The following is an 18,632-nucleotide window of genomic DNA, read 5'->3' as shown; positions in this document are numbered from 1 at the left end:
AAACTACACCCCTCAAGGTATTCAAAACTGATTTTACAAACTTTGTTAACCCTTTAGGTGTTGCACAAGAGTTATTGGCAAATGGGGATGAAATTTGAGAATTTAATTTTTTTGCCTAATTTTCCATTTTAACCCATTTTTTCCACTAACAAAGCAAGGGTTAACAGTCAAACAAGACTGTATCTTTATTGCCCTGACTCTGCCGTTTACAGAAACACCCCATATGTGGCCATAAACTACTGTACGGCCACACAGCGGGGCGTAGAGTGAAAGGTGCGCCATATGGTTTTTGGAAGCCAGGTTTGGCTGGACTGTTTTTTGGACACCATGTCCCATTTGAAGCCCCCTGATGCACCCCTAGAGTAGAAACTCTATAAAAGTGACCCCTCAAGGTATTCAAAACTGATTTTACAAACTTTGTTAACCCTTTAGGTGTTGCACAAGATTTAATGGAAAATAGAGATACAATTTCAAAATTTCACTTTTTTGGCAGATTTTCCATTTTAATATTTTTTTTCCAGTTACAAAGCAAGGGTTAACAGCCAAACCAAACTCCTTATTTATGGCCCATATTCTGTAGTTTACAGAAAAACCCCATATGTGGTCGTAAACTGCTGTACGGGCACACGGCAGGGCGCAGAAGGAAAGGAATGCCATACGATTTTTGGAAGGCAGATTTTGCTGGACTGTTTTTTTTGACACCATGTCCCATTTGAAGCCCCCCTGATGCACCCCTAGAGTAGAAACTCCAAAAAGTGACCCTATTTTAGAAAGTACGGAATAGGGTGGCAGTATTGTTGGTACTAGTTTAGTGTACATATGATTTTTGGTTGCTCTATATTACACTTTTTGTGCGGCAAAAGAAATAGCTTTTTTGGCACGTTTTTTTTTTTTTGTTATTTACAACATTCATCTGACGGGTTAGATCATGTGGTAATTTTATAGAGCAGGTTGTCACGGACGCGGCGATACCGAATATGTTTACAATTTTTTTTATTTATGTAAGTTTTATACAATAACTGAAATGTTTTAGTGTCTCCATAGTCTAAGAGCCATAGTTTTTTTCAGTTTTTGGGCGATTATCTTGAGTAGGGTCTCATTTTTTGCGGGATGAGATGACTGTTTGATTGGTACTATTTTGGCGTACATGCAACTTTTTTGATCACTTTTATTACCTCGGTAATAGGTGGGCAAAATTTCAATTTTCTCAGTTTTTATTTTTTTATTTTTATGGCGTTCACCATGCGGGGAAAGTAACATGACCGTTTTATAGATCAGGTCGTTATGGCCGCAGCGATACCTAATATGTGTAGTGTATTTTATTTTTATTTTTTTTATTCAGTGCTAAAAAAAAATTTTTTATCTTAACTTTTTTCACTTTTTGTTACATTTTTTTGACCCAGACCCACTTGGTTCTTGAAGATCCAGTGGGTCTGATGTCTGTATAATACAGTGCAGAACCCTATATAGGGTTCTGTACTGTATTTTACTTACACTGAACAGATCTATGCTTTTAGCATAGATCTGTTCAGCACCATGGACAGCAGGACGCCTGAGCAGGCGTCCTGTTGCCATGGGAACCTTCCCCGTCTGCCACAACTTCGCAGACGGGGGAGGGTGAGTACGGGGCTTCGGGGGGCTCTCTCCCTCTCCATCGGGGGGCTGCAAAGGCACAGCAGCCCCCCGATGGGAGAGGGAGGGAGCCCCTTGACCCTGACAGTTAACCTTTTCCATACTGCGGTCCGTATGGACCGCGGTATGGAAAGGGTTAAACGGCTGACATCTGCACAGATGTCAGCCGTTTATACCAGTGTGTCAGTAATGTGCTGGCACCCTGGTATAACCCACTAGAAGCCAACGAATTTTCAAGGGGAGGCTGGCGGGGGATCGCGATCCCACCTGCCGCACCGCCCGCCTCCCACAACGCCCCCACCGCCTGCGACACCCCCCCATGCACCACCCTCCAGCATCAAATAGTGCAGGGGTGCAGGGGGGTGCAAAATCTTGATTTTAGGCACTCTAAAGTTTCTGATCCCCGCGGTCAGGGACTGCGGGGATCAGAAACTGCAAAAAGCGCAGCAAACCGCAGGTCTGAATTGACCTGCGGTTTGCTGCGATCGCCGACACGGGGGGGTCACATGAGTCCCCCTGGCGTTGTGACAGGATGCCGGCTGAATGATTTCAGCCGGCATCCTGTTCAGATTAACCCCTGGGGCGCCGGAATGCCTATTTAAAGTCAGGACGTACCGGTATGTCCTGTGTCCTTAAGGACTCGGGAAATAGGGCGTACCGGTACGTCCTGTGTCCTTAAGGGGTTAAGGGTAAGCTCTGGGACACTTGTGGGGGTCTACCTTATTGTATAGATAGATGTGTGCTTTTGTACAGCAAACTGTGGCATACAGATTAGTCTGCTGTACAATTAAATCCTGGACTTTATCGTCCACAAAAAAAACAATAAGGCGTAAAATCTGTGACATCCACATTCATTTGGGGAGTAGATAAAAATTGGGGTACTGGGGGGGGGGTGTAATTAAGTAGCAGGAACCCACATAGTGGTAGGGACAGAAACGCTGGGTGGTGAAAAGGATGAGGAGGCGACTTTTACCACCCTAGGGCTATGGGGTCCAGGGATGGAAGCGGAGCCAGAGTCCCCGATATCTGAATACATTTCTGCCTCTGAGGCAGTGTCAGATTCAGAGCATAAAAATTCATATGTCTGCTCAGCACTGTATGGTCTTCGAGCCATTTTTTTTTCAAATTATAAAGCCCAGTAGAAGAAATTTATATAGATATATAATAAAGTAAATGTTCAGTGGCGGTGCATCCACTGGCCGACAGTTATAGGCTGACCCTAATAGATGAAAAAGTGCCGCTCCAGCCCAAGGCCCCTTCGTAACCGCCATAAAGGCATATGGGTGGTCACTAAGAGGTTAAAGATGGTACCCACTCTTGCGCAGAGCAGTTTCAGAGCAGCAATAATGCTGATTGCAGACATTTAACCCTTCACATGCCATGGTCAATTGTGACCATGGCATGTGACGCGGCTTTCACTTGGACCTTGAATGGCTTCTTACGTGGAGATCAGGGTAGACGTTCATTGTTTTAAGTAGCCTGGGTCTCTCTCTGAAGGTAAAAAATGCAATTACAGTTGTTCTTATGAAAGCCTGTAGGTGGTAGGGCACCATAAAAACGTAGGAAATGTCGCCATTCGTTGCAATGCTAATTCATTGCAATGTGACATAAGTGATCTGAAGATCACATGTTCGAGTCCCCTAGGTAGGGCTCAAGATTTTTTATTTTTTTTAAATCATGCCCTTTTCCCCATAATAAATATAAACATTAAAAAATATATAAAAATCATAGGCTTTTATGCATCCCAAAATTCCAGCACTATTAAAATATAAGTGTATTTATCCTGTATGGTGAACACCGTATTGGGGGGAAAAAAAACATCAAAATGGCCAATTTGCAGTTTGTTTATCACTTCATCTCACAAAGAAAATGAATAAAAAGTGATCAAAAAGTCATACACACCCCAGAATGATATCAGTGAAACTAAAGATCGCCTGCAAAAAATGAGCCCGCACGCGGCTCAGTAGACTTGGATATAGAAAATTTATGGAGGGCAGAATATGGTAATGTAGAGAAAACATTATTTTTTCCAATTCCTCCCATTTGGAATTTTATTTCATCTTACCACTACATCGTATCCAATATTAAATGGTGCCATTAGAGAGTACAACTTGTGTCTTAAAAAAACAATCCCTTATACAGATTATGTGACCGAAAAATAAAAAGTTATGGTTCCATAAAGGCAGGGAGTGAAAAATTAAAACGGAAAATCGCCATGTCAGGAAGGGGTTACGTTCACTGAATCATAGAAGCTAGGACTTTTCCGCAAACTCGCATTCTTTTTTCTTGCATCCTATTCCATGTTTTGAATGGCTAGTCGTTCCATGTGCAAAAAAATGTTAATGTAATCTTTCTACACATTTATGCACCCTTAATTTGTTTATTTTCTGATGAATTGTTGTATTTTTTATTTTTACTTGAGTGTTCTATACTACTTTTAAAGTAGAAAATATCTAATGGTGATCATGTAAAATCTTTAGGGGACGTTCACAGCATGGCTTTTACAGAGGAATGTTGGCACACACAGCTGTGCCAAAAACCAGCCACTCCGCCATCTCAAAGCTGCCTCACATTGAAATGAGCGGGACACAGAAAAGATGCGGCCACGGGCAGGTTTTTGTAGAAATTATGGTGCAGCTGTCCGTGCTAAAATTCCACTGTAAAATCTGTTGTGTGAATGTCCCCTTACTGTACAGAAATGGATAAGTAAGGTCTAATGCCTTAGTCACACAGTCAGTGTTCATTCAGTCATTTCCTTCAGTGATTATGAACCCAAACCAGATGAGGCTTTAAACTAGGGTTGCATCGGGTATCGAGCTGTCGATACCCAATCGATTACTTTTTGACCTGGATCGATTTGATACCGGGATTTGCTATTTTCTGATACTAGGCTGCGCTATTACACAGCCTAGTATCTGTTAGAGAACATGGCATGTGCCGCTCTCAGCACGCACCATGTTCTCAGCTGCACAGTGGAGAAGGAGGCAATCCTTCTCTCTCCACTGTGACACCAATGAAGAGATAACAGTCAGGAAGAGGGGAGGGACTGTGGCCACTGCACCACCAATGAATGTAATTAAACCATTAATACAAATGTAAGTGTCAGGTGCCGGCCGAATTGCATACTCTGCCTCTATGAGAGGGCACAACGATCCAGCGAACCGCGGCAACTAACCACTCAGGTGCTGCACCTGAGGGGTTAATTGACGGGGATCAGTGTGCCCTCTCATAGAGGCTGGGTGCCGGCTATTTACATTTGTATTAATAGTTTAATTATATTCATTGGTGGCAGAGTGCGCCCCCCTTTCCCAGTATTTTAGTCATTGGTGGCAGTGGCCACAGGGTTCCCTGTGTAGACTCCAATCCTGACTTTGGCTGACAATTGCTGATGGAAATTACTCACCAAACACAGACGTATGCATAAGGTTTAAAGGGGTATTCCGGTTATGTAACCTTTTTTCAACTCCTGTAGCGTTGCACTTAAACTAACCTGATACATATCAGACTCTGAAGTGATTCTGTTTTAAAATTGTGCACCCCACTTTTTCCAGCTTCTCTTTCTTGAAACACACAGTGGCAGTGTTGAGTTACTCAATTCAATCGAGTAATTGTTTCAGGCCTAGACACAGAGCGGGATCGACCAGTAGCAAGAGAGAGCAGACAGATTGTAACTAAGGAATGCAGGAGTGTAGACAAGGCAGAGGGAGACTAAGAAGTAAGTAGATAATATAAGGCTACTTTCACACTAGCGTTTTAGTTTTCCGGTATTGAGATCCGTCATAGGGGCTCAATACCAGAAAAAAACCGCTTTAGTTTTGTCCCCATTTATTGTCAACGGGGACAAAACTGAACAGAAAAGAATGCTTCAAAATGCATTCCGTTCCGATTAGTTGTGTTCCCATACCGGAGAGCAAACCACAACATATTGTAGTTTGCTTTCCGTCCTGGGATGCGGAGCAAGACTGATCCACCATGACCCCTAATGCAAGTCAATGGGCACGGATACGTTTTCTCTGCCACAGTAGAAAACGGATTCGTCCTCCATTGACTTTCAAAGGAGTTCATGACGGATCCGTCTTGGCAATGTTAAAGATAATACAACCGGATCTATTCATAACAGATGCAGATGGTTGTAATATCAGTAACAGAAGCGTTTTTTCTGAACACTGCTGGATCCAGCAAAAACGCTAATGTGAAAGTAGCCTAGGAGAACAGTACAGAAACGTTTATTACAGTATATTAGACATTTGTAAAACCTGCACAATGCTTTCAAAGCAGAACCAATTCGGGGAACCCGAATACCCCTTTAATTCAAAAGCCACTAAAATAAACCAAACAACATTTATAATTTGTTTTCAGCTGAAGTGCTTTCTAGCTTCAAGAACACTGTTAAGAAATTACTCATGAACCCTGAACCAGAGTGCCGACCTGCCCTGTCCACTTTACTGAACCATGACTTTTTTAGGTACGTAATTACAGTTTAGAATAGTATGTTTTTCTGCAATGCCTTAGTCGTAGTGTAATGAACCTAGAATTAGCTAAAGACAACTGTTATGTGTAATGTTAATTAAATGTATTTGCCATAGATTTTCATTGATAATTTTGGTACAGCAAAATTGTAATTTTTTTTGTCACATTTTTCTGTTTCTCTCAGATTTAGTTCAGCTTTAGTTTAGTTGTCAGGTTTAGATTCCGATTTAGTTCTCTCAAGTTTAGCATATCCTTTAATGTTTGGTTTTACACTTTTTTATTTTCTTCAAGCAGAAATGATTTTCTCAAAACGGTCAACTTCTTAGAAAGTTTAACAGTGAAAACTGAAGAGGAGAAGAACGAGTTTTTCAAGTGAGTTTTACATAGCTAAATTGTTTATTAAGGTTAAAAAAAAGACACCAGTCTGTCCACTAGAAATTTCTTGCAATTCGTTTTGAGTGGTTTAAGTTTTTTTATTTTTTATTTCCTTTTATGAAAAAGCACTGATTTAAACTGTCCGAGGCTACCACGAGAGGGAAAATCTTATTGTGAAAAAATATTGATTGAGTAGTTGAGGCTACCACCAGATTTTTCACTGCTCCAATACATGGTTATATTACAGTCGTGGCCAAAAGTTTTGAGAATGACACAAATATTAGTTTTCACAAAGTTTGCTGCTAAACTGCTTTTAGATCTTTGTTTCAGTTGTTTCTGTGATGTAGTGAAATATAATTACACGCACTTCATAAATTCAAAGGCTTTTATCGACCATTACATGACATTTATGCAAAGAGTCAGTATTTGCAGTGTTGGCCCTTCTTTTTCAGGACCTCTGCAATTCGACTGTGCATGCTCTCAATCAACTTCTGGGCCAATTCCTGACTGATAGCAACCCATTCTTTCATAATCACTTCTTGGAGTTTGTCAGAATTAGTGGGTTTTTGTTTGTCCACCCGCCTCTTGAGGATTGACCACAAGTTCTCAATGGGATTAAGATCTGGGGAGTTTCCAGGCCATGGACCCAAAATTTCAACGTTTTGGTCCCCGAGCCACTTAGTTATCACTTTTGCCTTATGGTGCTCCATCGTGCTGGAAAATGCATTGTTCTTTACCAAACTGTTGTTGGATTGTTGGAAGAAGTTGCTGTTGGAGGGTGTTTTGGTACCATTCTTTATTCATGGCTGTGTTTTTGGTCAAAATTGTGAGTGAGCCCCCACTCCCTTGGATAAGAAGCAAACCCACACATGAATGGTCTCAGGATGCTTTACTGTTGGCATGACACAGGACTGATGGTAGCGCTCACCTTTTCTTCTCTGGACAAGCCTTTTTCCTGATGCCCCAAACAATCGGAAAGAGGCTTCATCGGAGAATATGACTTTTCCCCAGTCCTCAGCAGTCCATTCACCATATTTTCTGCAGAAGATCAATCTGTCCCTGATGTTTTTTTTTGGAGAGAAGTGGCTTCTTTGCTGCCCTTCTTGACACCAGGCCATCTTTCAAAAGTCTTCCCCTCACTGTGCGTGCAGATGCGCTCACACCTGCCTGCTGCCATTCCTGAGCAAGCTCTGCACTGGTGGCACTCCGATCCCGCAGCTGAATCCTCTTTAGGAGACTATCCTGGCGCTTGCTGGACTTTCTTGGACGCCCTGAAGCCTTAACAAGAATTGAACCTCTTTCCTTGAAGTTCTTGATGATCCTATAAATTGTTGATTGAGGTGCAATCTTAGTAGCCACAATATCCTTGCCTGTGAAGCCATTTTTATGCAACGCAATGATTGCTGCACGGGTTTCTTTGCTGGTCACCATGGTTAACAATGGAAGAACAATGATTTCAAGCATCACCCTCCTTTTAACATGTCAAGTCTGCCATTTTAACCCAATCAGCCTGACATAATGATCTTCAGCCTTGTGCTCGTCAACATTCTCACCTAAGTTAACAAGACGATTACTGAAATGATCTCAGCAGGTCCTTTAATGACAGCAATGAAATGCAGTGGAAAGGTTTTTTTTGGGATTAAGTTAATTTTCATGGCAAAGAAGGACTATGCAATTCATCTGATCACTCTTCATAACATTCTGGAGTATATGCAAATTGCTATTATAAAAACTTAAGCAGCAACTTTTCCAATTTCCAATATTTATGTAATTCTCAAAACTTTTGGCCACGACTGTATATATTACAGTAGAAATACATTCAATGGTTCTGTCCTAAAGATCACAAAAGCCTCATTTTGCGATAGCGTTTCATGATCACCCAATCCATAAGACCCTTGTTTGTCCCATAGGGTGCCTTGTTGTGGCAGAGTGGGGGTCATTATCTTGATTGGTTCTTACAACCTTTATTAAAGCGTATCCCTTCCTTCCTGGCTGATACAAGGCTCTTCTCAAAAGTGTGTATAGTGTTTAGTTGAAACATCCCCAAAAGAAAAGATGGACTATAAGAACAAATTGCACATTCAGTATCCAAAATGTATAACCATCTTTATTCAAGCCACCTAAAAATTTTTTTTTAATACTGTATACAATTAGAACCCTATGAGGGACCAAAATCCATTTGGCATTGATTTGATGTAGAGATCCTCCATACTAGGATTAGATGTGAGGATGGGGTGAAAGTGGCCAAAACAATGATGGATTTAGCTGGTTGTTACACAGTGCGTGGGGAACCACTGTGTCACTTAGGCTGGTTTTACATCACATTTTTGTTGTACGTTTAACATATATTTAAAAATGTTAAATGGTTGCCTCTGATGGATGTCATACAGCGACATTTGTCACCTGAGTTTAATTGTTAAAAGGAAAAAAGTATATGTTAATGTATATGTTTTTTGCTGGATACTACGTTTTTCCATCCTTTTTTCCCAATCTGTATGTTAAACGTAGGGCAAAACTGTGATGTGAGACTAGTCTGCAACACATTTGGCTTGAGTCTACTCCCAAGGGAATTTTACAAATGCCCTCCTGGTATACACCCTTTAACCCCTAAACAGGGATCTAGACTTGGCTTCAGGAGAACCACCAGACTGCTTGATCTTGAACCAGTCTCTGTTCAAGCGACTGATTACCCACTAGGAGTCAAGAGACACTGGTGCAGAACACAGAGGGATCAGGCAAAACCATAGTAAGGTACAGGCTGAGACCAGCGCAGGCAGAGTACATGAACGAGTCTGAGGTCGAGGCAGGCAGCTCAGTGTCAGTATTGAGATGAGGCAGAAGTCAAGATCTAAGGATCAAAATGCAGGAAACAGGCATGGGTCAGTAAATGGGCAAACAAATGTAAACAACACATCTATGCAGGAATTAGCGAACTGGAACAATTTTTTCACAGTGAAAGGTACCCTAAGTACCCCATCAAGAGTCTATGGGCATTGAGAAGGAAAATGCAGGCCAAAGACTGTGAGAAAAGATGGCAGCTACTCTGGCAGAGAGAGAGAGAGAGTGTTTTGAGGGTTACAGGGATCCAATGGAGCGAGTGTCCAGAGGACCTGAAGTAACTGGAGGCGCCAGGGGATGGAGGGGAGGATAGGCATGCGGGGGCAGAGGAAAGGGTCAGCCCTGCGGAAGAGTCTGCAGGTAAATGAAGAGAAGTAACAAAAGGGGGGGGGGAATTGGGTGTGTGGACACTCCCAATCGCCATCCAAACAGACCCTGGGAGAGCGCCAATCAATAGGGTGGGAAGGACGCTGGGATAAATGGATTTAAAGATGGAAAATGAAAACTAAGGGGCGGTGGGGGGGAGGATTTGGCCTTGGAAACAAATACTTGCTAGATATAATGTGGGAAATATAAGGCAATAAAAAACAATGGTATGGATTAAAATCTATGGGTATAGAAAAAGACGGAATAAAAAAAAAAATATCTATATATACAGTTGCAAGAAAAAGTATGTGAACCCTTTGGAATGATATGGATTTCTGCATAAATTGGTCATAAAATGTAATCGGATCGTCATCTAAGTCACAACAATAGACACAGTCTGCTTAAACTAATAACACACAAAGAATTAAATGTTACCATGTTTTTATTGAACACACCATGTAAACATTCACAGTGCAGGTGGAAAAAGTATGTGAACCCTTGGATTTAATAACTGGTTGAACCTCCTTTGGCAGCAATAACTTCAACCAAACGTTTCCTGTAGTTGCAGATCAGACGTGCACAACGGTCAGGAGTAATTCTTGACCATTCCTCTTTACAGAACTGTTTCAGTTCAGCAATATTCTTGGGATGTCTGGTGTGAATCGCTTTCTTGAGGTCATGCCACAGCATCTCAATCGGGTTGAGGTCAGGACTGACTGGGCCACTCCAGAAGGCGTATTTTCTTCTGTTTAAGCCATTCTGTTGATTTACTTCTATGCTTTGGGTCGTTGTCCTGTTGCAACACCCATCTTCTGTTGAGCTTAAGCTGGTGGACAGATGTCCTTAAGTTCTCCCGCAAAATGTCTTGATAAACTTGGGAATTAATTTTTCCTTCGATGCTAGCAATCCGTCCAGGCCCTGACGCAGCAAAGCAGCCCCAAACCATGATGCCCCCACCACCATACTTCACAGTTGGGATGAGGTAGTGTTGTGTGTTTCTTCCAAACAACTCAACTTTGGTTTCATCTGTCCACAGAATATTTTGCCAGTACTGCTGTGGAACATCCAGGTGCTCTTGTGCAAACTGTAAACGTGCAGCAATGTTTTTTTTGGACAGCAGTGGCTTCCTCTGTGGTATCCTCCCATGAAATCCATTTTTGTTTAGTGTTTTACGTATCGTAGATTCGCTAACAGGGATGTTAGCGTGTGCCAGAGACTTTTGTAAGTCTTTAGCTGACACTCTAGGATTCTTCTTCACCTCATTGAGCAGTCTGCGCTGTGCTCTTGCAGTCATCTTTACAGGATGGCCACTCCTAGGGAGAGTAGCAGCAGTGCTGAACTTTCTCCATTTATAGACAATTTGTCTTACCGCGGACTGATGAACAGCAAGGCTTTTGGAGATACTTTTATAACCCTTTCCAGCTTTATGCAAGTCAGCAATTTATAATCGTAGGTCTTTTGAGAGCTCTTTTGTGCGAGGCATCATTCACATCAGGCAATGCTTCTTGTGAAAAGCAAAACCAGAACTGGTGTGTGTTTTTTATAGGGCAGGGCAGCTGTAACCAACACCTCCAATCTCCTCTCATCTCATTGATTAGACTTCAGTTGGCTGACACCTCACTCCAATTAGCTCTTGGAGATGTCATTAGTCTAAGGGTTCACATACTTTTTCCACCTGCACTGTTAATGTTTACATGGTGTGTTCAATAAAAACATGGTAACATTTAATTCTTTGTGTGTTATTAGTTTAAGCAGTCTGTGATTGTCAATTGTTGTGACTTAGATGAAGATCAGATCACATTTTATGACCAATTTGTGCAGAAATCCATATCATTCCAAAGGGTTCACATACTTTTTCTTGCAACTGTATATATATAGATATAAAGTATATAAGGTATCACTTTAAAAATGGTGTAGCATTAAAAATCGCCACAGTTCGTGGCGAATAGATGCACAAATGAATACACTTCGGTGTGTGTGCTGTCATTGGTCTAGAGCAGTGATAGGCAAACTGCGGCTCTCCAGCTGTTGCAGAACTACAACTCCCAGCATGCAAAGACTGCCTACAGCTTTCAGCCTACAGCAGGGCATGGTGGGAGTTGTAGTTTTGCAACATCTGGAGAGCCGCAGTTTGCTTATCACTGGTCTAGAGTGTGGTGATGTCACCTGTGGGAGTGGAGTTAGGTGCGGTCAAAGTGTGGATAACAGATGATGGGGGAAGATTATAAGAGCAAAATAATCATGCAAATCCCCCCACCGCCCCTTAGTTTTCATTTTTTAATCCATTTATCCCAGCGTCCTTCCCACCCTATTGATAAGCGCTCTCCCAGGGTCTCCCCTGTTTTTTTTTGTCACTTAGCTACTCTGGCAGTCAGGCCTTCTGAGAAAGAGGGGAGACTGGCGGGTCCGAGCCACTGGCCAAGAAGGTTAGAGATGCCTTTGAGAAGTGTGGCAGCGTGCACATACCACTGTCATTACACTGGCAGGCATAAATTGTTAAAAATTGTCTGTTGTGCTTTTACAGCTTGTGATCCCTACATTTGTATCTTGTATATTTGTGTACAATTTGAGCAACAGTTTTTTTTGTTTTTTATACTCTCCTCTCAATATAATCAGTAATCAATAATTCAGACTTTCATGAGATTGTGGTTAGGAAAGCAATTATTTCTTTTAAATAAGCTTAAAATCCTTGAGATGAGTTGGTAAGTAGAATGGCAGTGGCTGTTACTAAAAGAACCTGGCTAGACTATGCATTTTAAGGAAAAACTATAGTCACCATCTGGAACCACAGCTAGCAAACATAGCAACTGCCACCAGTCTTCCTTAACCACTTCTGGTTTGTAGGTAGCTAAGGCTACATCTTGGTTCTTCTACCAGAACATGCTGCATTGTATTTGGCTGCCAGTGACCCAGGTTATGACTGCTGAGTAAGGTATAGCAGAAAATTGGTGGAAGCCTGTTAGAAGCAGATCTACCAGAATGACTGGGGTGCAAAGAACAGTAGAAAAGTAGGCTCAAAGCCAGAAGAGAAAGAGACCAAACAGCAGATGAGGAATTAACCTAGAAACTGTCCACTGTCCACATGAAAGCTGCAGCCGTATCGCCTAATATGCGCAAGGCTTTAGATAGTGTAGAATGGAGATATTTGTGGGCCAGCCTACTGAGAATGGTTTTGGTGACAGGTTTCCTTCTTAGGTGCAGTTATTATATGTGCACCAAAGGCAAAAATCTGAGCTAATGGTCTGTTGTTGGTTTGTATTCATGCTGCATCTGGGTACCCATCAGGGATGCCCGCTGTCACCGCTGCTATTTACAGTAGATATTGAACCCTTTGCAGCACCACTTAGGGATTCGGTAGAGGGGCCTGTGTTAGAAGGTAGTGCTGTATGCAAGTGACTTTTTTTTATTTTTTTAAGCTTGGCCTCAAGCTTGGCCTATGTCTGAATCAATCAGCAGGCACCCTGGGTCAATGCCGAGGGGGGGTCCTGTGACCCCTTTGTATCGGCAATCGCTGCGGATTAACCCGTTCTATGCCGCTACCGCGGCATAGAAGAGGTTTGTGTTTGAGGGAGCGCATCGAGTCCCCGCGCTGCTGTGGCGGGGACTCTATGTCTCAGAAGGCAGCCCGATGCCTTGCACGGCATCGGGAACTGCCTTCTACGGGAGCCGAGGAGATCCAGTACGACTCTCTGTAGTACACGAACAGGCAATGCATTACAATACAAATGTATTGTTAATGCATTGCAGAGGGAATCAGACCCCAAAAGTGAACATCAGAAATAAAGTAAAGAAAAAAAGTGTTTTTAATAAAATTAATAAAGGAATAAAATTTATAAAGTAAAAAAAAAAAAAAAAAAAAAGCCCCTTTCCCCTTATTTTATAATAAGAAACAAAACAAAAAAAACACACATATTAGCTATTGCCGCAAAATATATCACATGATCCACCCTGTCCGATAAATACCATAAAAAAATAAAATAAAAACAGTGTAAAAAAAAAGGCATTTTTGTCACCTTACATCACAAAAAGTGCAACACCAAGTGATCGCAATGGCATATGCCTCCCAAAATAGTACCAATCTGTCGCCTCATCCCACAAAAAATTAGCCCCTACCTAAGCCAATCGCCCAAAAAATAAAAAAACTATGGCTCCGAATATGGAGACACTAAAACATCATTTTTTTTGTTTGTTTCAAAAATGCTGGTATTGTGTAAATTTAAAAAGTATACATATTGGGTATCACCGCGTCCGTGAACCTGCTCTATAAAAATATCACATGACCTAACCCCTCAGGTGAACACATCTTACAAGACAAAAAGTGTAATAGCAAGCGATCAAAAAGTCATACGCACACCAAAATAGTGCCAATCGAACTGTCATCTCATCCCACAAAAACCATACCCTACCCAAGATAATCACTATAAAAACTATGGCTCTCAGACTATGGAGACCCTAAAACATGATTTTCTTTTGTTTAAAAAATTAAATCATTGTGTAAAACTTACATAAATAAAAAAAAGTAACCTATTAGGTATCGCTGCGTCCGTAATAACCTGCTCTATAAAAATATCACATGACCTATTCACTCAGGTCAATACCGTAAAAAAAAAGAAAACTGCAAAAAAAGGCATTTTTTGTCACCTTACATCACAAAAAGTAATAGCAAGCGATCAAAAAGTCATACGCACCCCAAAATAGTGCCAATCAAAATGTCATCTCATCCCGAAAAAAATGAGCCCCTACACAAGACAGTCGCCCAAAAAATAAATAAAATATGGCTTTCAGAATGTGGAGACACTAAAGAATTTTTTATGCTTTGTCCTGTAATACTGAAACAACCCAAAAAGTAGTCAGATTTGGTATTGTCGCGTCCGTGACAACTTGCTCTATAAAATACCACATGATCTAACCTGTCAGATGAATGTTGTAAATAACAAATAAAAACGGTGCCAAAACGGCTATTTCTTGTTACCTTGCCTCACAAAAAGTGTAATATAGAGCAACTAAAAATCATATGTACCCTAAAATAGTACCAACAAAACTGCCACCCTATCCCGTAGTTTTCAAAATGGGGTCACTTTTTTGGAGTTTCTACTCTAGGGGTGCATCAGGGGGGCTTCAAATGGGACATGGTGTCAAAAAAACTGTGCAGCAAAATCTGCCTTCTAAAAACCGTATGGCATTCCTTTCCTTCTGCGCCCTGCTGTGTGCCCGTACAGCAGTTTACGACTACATATGTAAACTACAGAATCGGGGCCATAAATATTGAGTTTTGCTTGGCTGTTAACCCTTGCTTTGTTACTGGAAAAAATGGATTCAAATGGAAAATCTGCCAAAAAAGTGAAATTATATCTCTATATTCCATTAATTCTTGTGGAACACCTAAAGGGTTAAGTTTGTTAAATCAGTTTTGAATACCATGAGGGGTGTAGTTTGTAAAATGGGGTCATTTATGGGTGGTTTATATTATGTAAGCCTCACAAAGTGTCTTCAGACCTGAACTGGTCCTGAAAAAGTGGGTTTTAGAAATTTTCTGAAAAATTTCAAGATTTGCTTCTAAACTTCTAAACCTTGTAACGTCCCGAAAAAATAAAATGTCATTCCCAAAATGATCCAAACATGAAGTAGAATGTAAAATAACTATTTTTGGAGGTGTTACGATTTATTATAAAAGTAGAGAAATAGAAATTTTTCCAAATTTTTGGTAAATTTGGTATTTTTTTTTATAAATAAAAATGAATTTCTTTGCCTCCATTTTACCAGTGTCATGAAGTACAATATGTGACGAAAAAACTATCTCAGAATGGCCTGGATAAGTAAAAGCGTTTTAAAGTTATTCACACATAAAGTGACACTGGTCAGATTTGCAAAAATCCTTAAGGTGAAATATGGCCGTGTCCTTAAGGGGTTAATTTGCAATGGTTACTCACTAAATTCTAACACTCTGTATATGTTGGTGTGTATTGGCCAGATTAATTTAATTAAAGGGATTATAATGTCTCAATTTCATATCTCCCCCATAATGTGCCAGTTTTGATTCCCCTTTGTACTTTCACAAGGTCAATGCTATAGTATATAGCTGTATAGACTGTATATGGAAATATAAAATCCTTAGAATTAAATTGGATACTCTGCAGTGGGCTAAGGAGGATGAGGTTCTAGCTCTCACCAACCTGTGGTTATATAATATAGATGCACATCTACAGCATTTGAGGTTGCAGTTCGGCTGATATACAGTTCAAGGCTGGTAAAATTGTTCATTATTTAGTGAAAGGTGGCAATCTTCTATCTGCTCTAGAAGCTTTTCATAAGCCTGCTAGTATATATTTCACTCTGTATGCCATACATAAAGTGTGGTGGAAAACACAGGACATATGGGTGGTTAGATATTTAGAACAGATGCCTATCTGGCCCTGAATTACATACGCTGGGTAAGTTGTAGAAATGGGCTTCTAGAGGGCTTAGTTGCTTGTTACAGATTTTGCTTAGGATACCCTCAAGTAAGATCACGGCATCTAAAGGGTCAAAAACCCGTAAGTGCTTCTTACCGGCATCCTATTAACATTAAAAAACTATACTTATATAGTATCATTGTAATCGTACTGACCCAGAGAATGAAGGGCACATATCCATTTTGTCGCAAAGGGAATGCTGTGGGAACAAAACCTGTGAAACTGTGGAGGAGTTGCGTTTTTTTTTTCTTCTTTTTTTTCTTTTTTTTTAAATTTCCACCTCCCTTGTATTTCCCCCCTCACTTCCCACTACATTATATGCCATATGACATGGTGGAATTAGAAAGTACAACTTTTACTGCAAAATATAAGCCCTCATACATCTATGTGAACAGAAATATAAAAAAAATTATAGCTCAAGGAAGATAGGGAAGAAAAATGAAAACACGAAAAAAACCTTTAGTATCACCGTATTTGTACTGAAAGGGAGAAAGAAAAGCATAAATCAGGAGGAGATTAGCAGATTGATATGGGATGAGCAGATTTATGGGAAAAGATTCAATAAAACTTGTAATGTTATACATTTTCTTTCTATGTTCATTTTGCAGTACTATTCAGTGATTGATAGCCATCCTGTGCTTAGGAAGACTGTGCATACACAAATGGCTGTCAGTCACTGATCGTACTGCCTCCTTGACAAAACCCATAATGAACAGGAAATAAATTAAATACAAATGATACTGTATCTTTTCCCACATGATATGCTGCCTGCAGTTGTGATTGGTTCTCTTTCCAGCAACAGTTTGCAGAATCTATGATCTGCAAACGGTTTTTGTTCTAGGGAAGCGATAGCCACCTGGAGCTAGATCTTGTGAACATTTGCATGCTTAAAGGGGTTCTGCACTTTCATTTAATTGATGATCTATCCTCTGGATAGATCATCAGCTTCTGATCGGCGGGGATCTGACACCCGGGACCCCCGCCGATCAGCTGTTTGAGAAGGCAGCGGCGCGGCCTTCTCACTGTTTACCGCCGGGCCGCCGGCCCACTGACGTCACGACTAGTATCAACTAGTGTGGGCGCGGCTAAGCTCTGTTCACTTGAATGGAGCTTAGCCGCGCCCATGCTAGTTGATACTAGTCGTGAAGTCAGTGGCCCGGCGGTAAACAATAAGAAGGCCGCGGCGCTGCTGGAGTGCCGCTGCCTTCTCAAACAGCTGATCGGCGGGGGTCCCGGGTGTCGGACCCTGCCGATCAGAAGCTGATGATCTATCCAGTGGATAGTTAAAGAGGAGCTTTCACCAGAAGAAAGTATCTAAACTGACAGCCTGGCTATGAGCTGAGCGCTGCGATTGGCCAGCGCTACAGCATAGGAGAAAGAGACGCCGGCAGGCTCCCCTGGGTGGAGCCCAACTACGAACATACCGGAGGCTATAATCCGAGCGGCGCCCGGGGATAACAGTAAGTGCAGGGGGATCCCTGGGCGCCACTCTACACGTCTGTATAGTCAGTTTAGATACTGTCTTCAGGTGAAAGGTCCTCTTTAAATGAAAGTGCAGAACCCCTTTAAGCAAGATATTGCAAGTGAAGTCTCGCAAGTAGAGAATCTTCCCTCAAATTTTTTTTGTGAAGGAGTAATGGCTTATCCCATCTCCCTGTCAACCTGAGATCATAGCAAGTAGGAAGAAAAGAAAAAACAGTAGTACAGCATTTTTCACAATATGGTGCAATTGAAAATGGATCCGTCCCCATTGACTTTCAATGTAAGTCAAGCGGGATCCGTTTGACTTAGACTTTTTTTTAATGAATAATTCAAACGGATCCGTTATGAACGGATACAAGCGTTTGCATTATCTGTGCGGATCAGTCTGTGCAGATACAAGACAGATCCGCACCAAACGCGAGTGTGAAAGTAGCCTTATGAAGGTTCTCTCTGAAGACCATCTAGCTGCCTTCATAATTGTATCCAAAGGAACTCCACTCGCTGCAGAAGCTCTTCTAGAGTGGGCTTTGAAAATGTTAGTGTCTATTTTTCATGGATCCAACCTCTAATAGTTGTTTCTGTAGCCCTCCAATAATGAGGTCTAGAAGTTATGAATGGACTTGAGATGCCCTATCTATAAGGCCCTGATTTAAGTATTCCTCCAGTGGTTTTACCAAACACATAATAACATAGTAAGGCTGAAAAAAGACATCTGGCCTTCCAGTTCAGCTTGTTATTCTGCAAGTTGATCCAGAGGAAGGCAAAAAAAAAATTCTGTTACGGAGAAGTGAAATTCCTTCCTGACTCCAATCAAGCAATCGGAATGTATTTATTTATTTTATGTACTTATATAGCGCTACTATATTCCGCAACGCTTTACAGACCTTAGCAATGCTCTTCTGTGTTTGTGCAGAAACCTTCTTTCCTCTAGATGTAGATGAGGTTCACAGGAATGTGACTAAATCTATATCAGTAAGGCTGTTGGTTAAAGGGGTTTTCCCATCTCAGACTGATAAG

The 18,632-nt window shown here is 41.2% G+C and overlaps 1 protein-coding gene across 3 annotated transcripts in view; it reads left to right on the top strand.

The window, feature by feature from the left end:
• Positions 1–18,632, top strand: part of SCYL3 (SCY1 like pseudokinase 3) — a 387,880-nt gene that overhangs the window by 141,097 nt on the left and 228,151 nt on the right. For all 3 annotated transcript variants that reach the window (XM_040407295.1, XM_040407296.1, XM_040407294.1), the window contains 2 exons: positions 5,992–6,097; positions 6,397–6,474. In XM_040407295.1, the coding sequence (XP_040263229.1) occupies positions 5,992–6,097; positions 6,397–6,474 (184 nt within the window). The remainder of the gene's footprint in view (positions 1–5,991; positions 6,098–6,396; positions 6,475–18,632) is intronic.

Source organism: Bufo bufo, chromosome 9, assembly GCF_905171765.1.
Source record: "Bufo bufo chromosome 9, aBufBuf1.1, whole genome shotgun sequence".
In the NCBI taxonomy this organism is placed as follows: Eukaryota; Metazoa; Chordata; class Amphibia; order Anura; family Bufonidae; genus Bufo; species Bufo bufo.
Note: the sequence above shows the minus strand (reverse complement) of the source record. Positions and strands in the feature narration are given on the sequence as shown.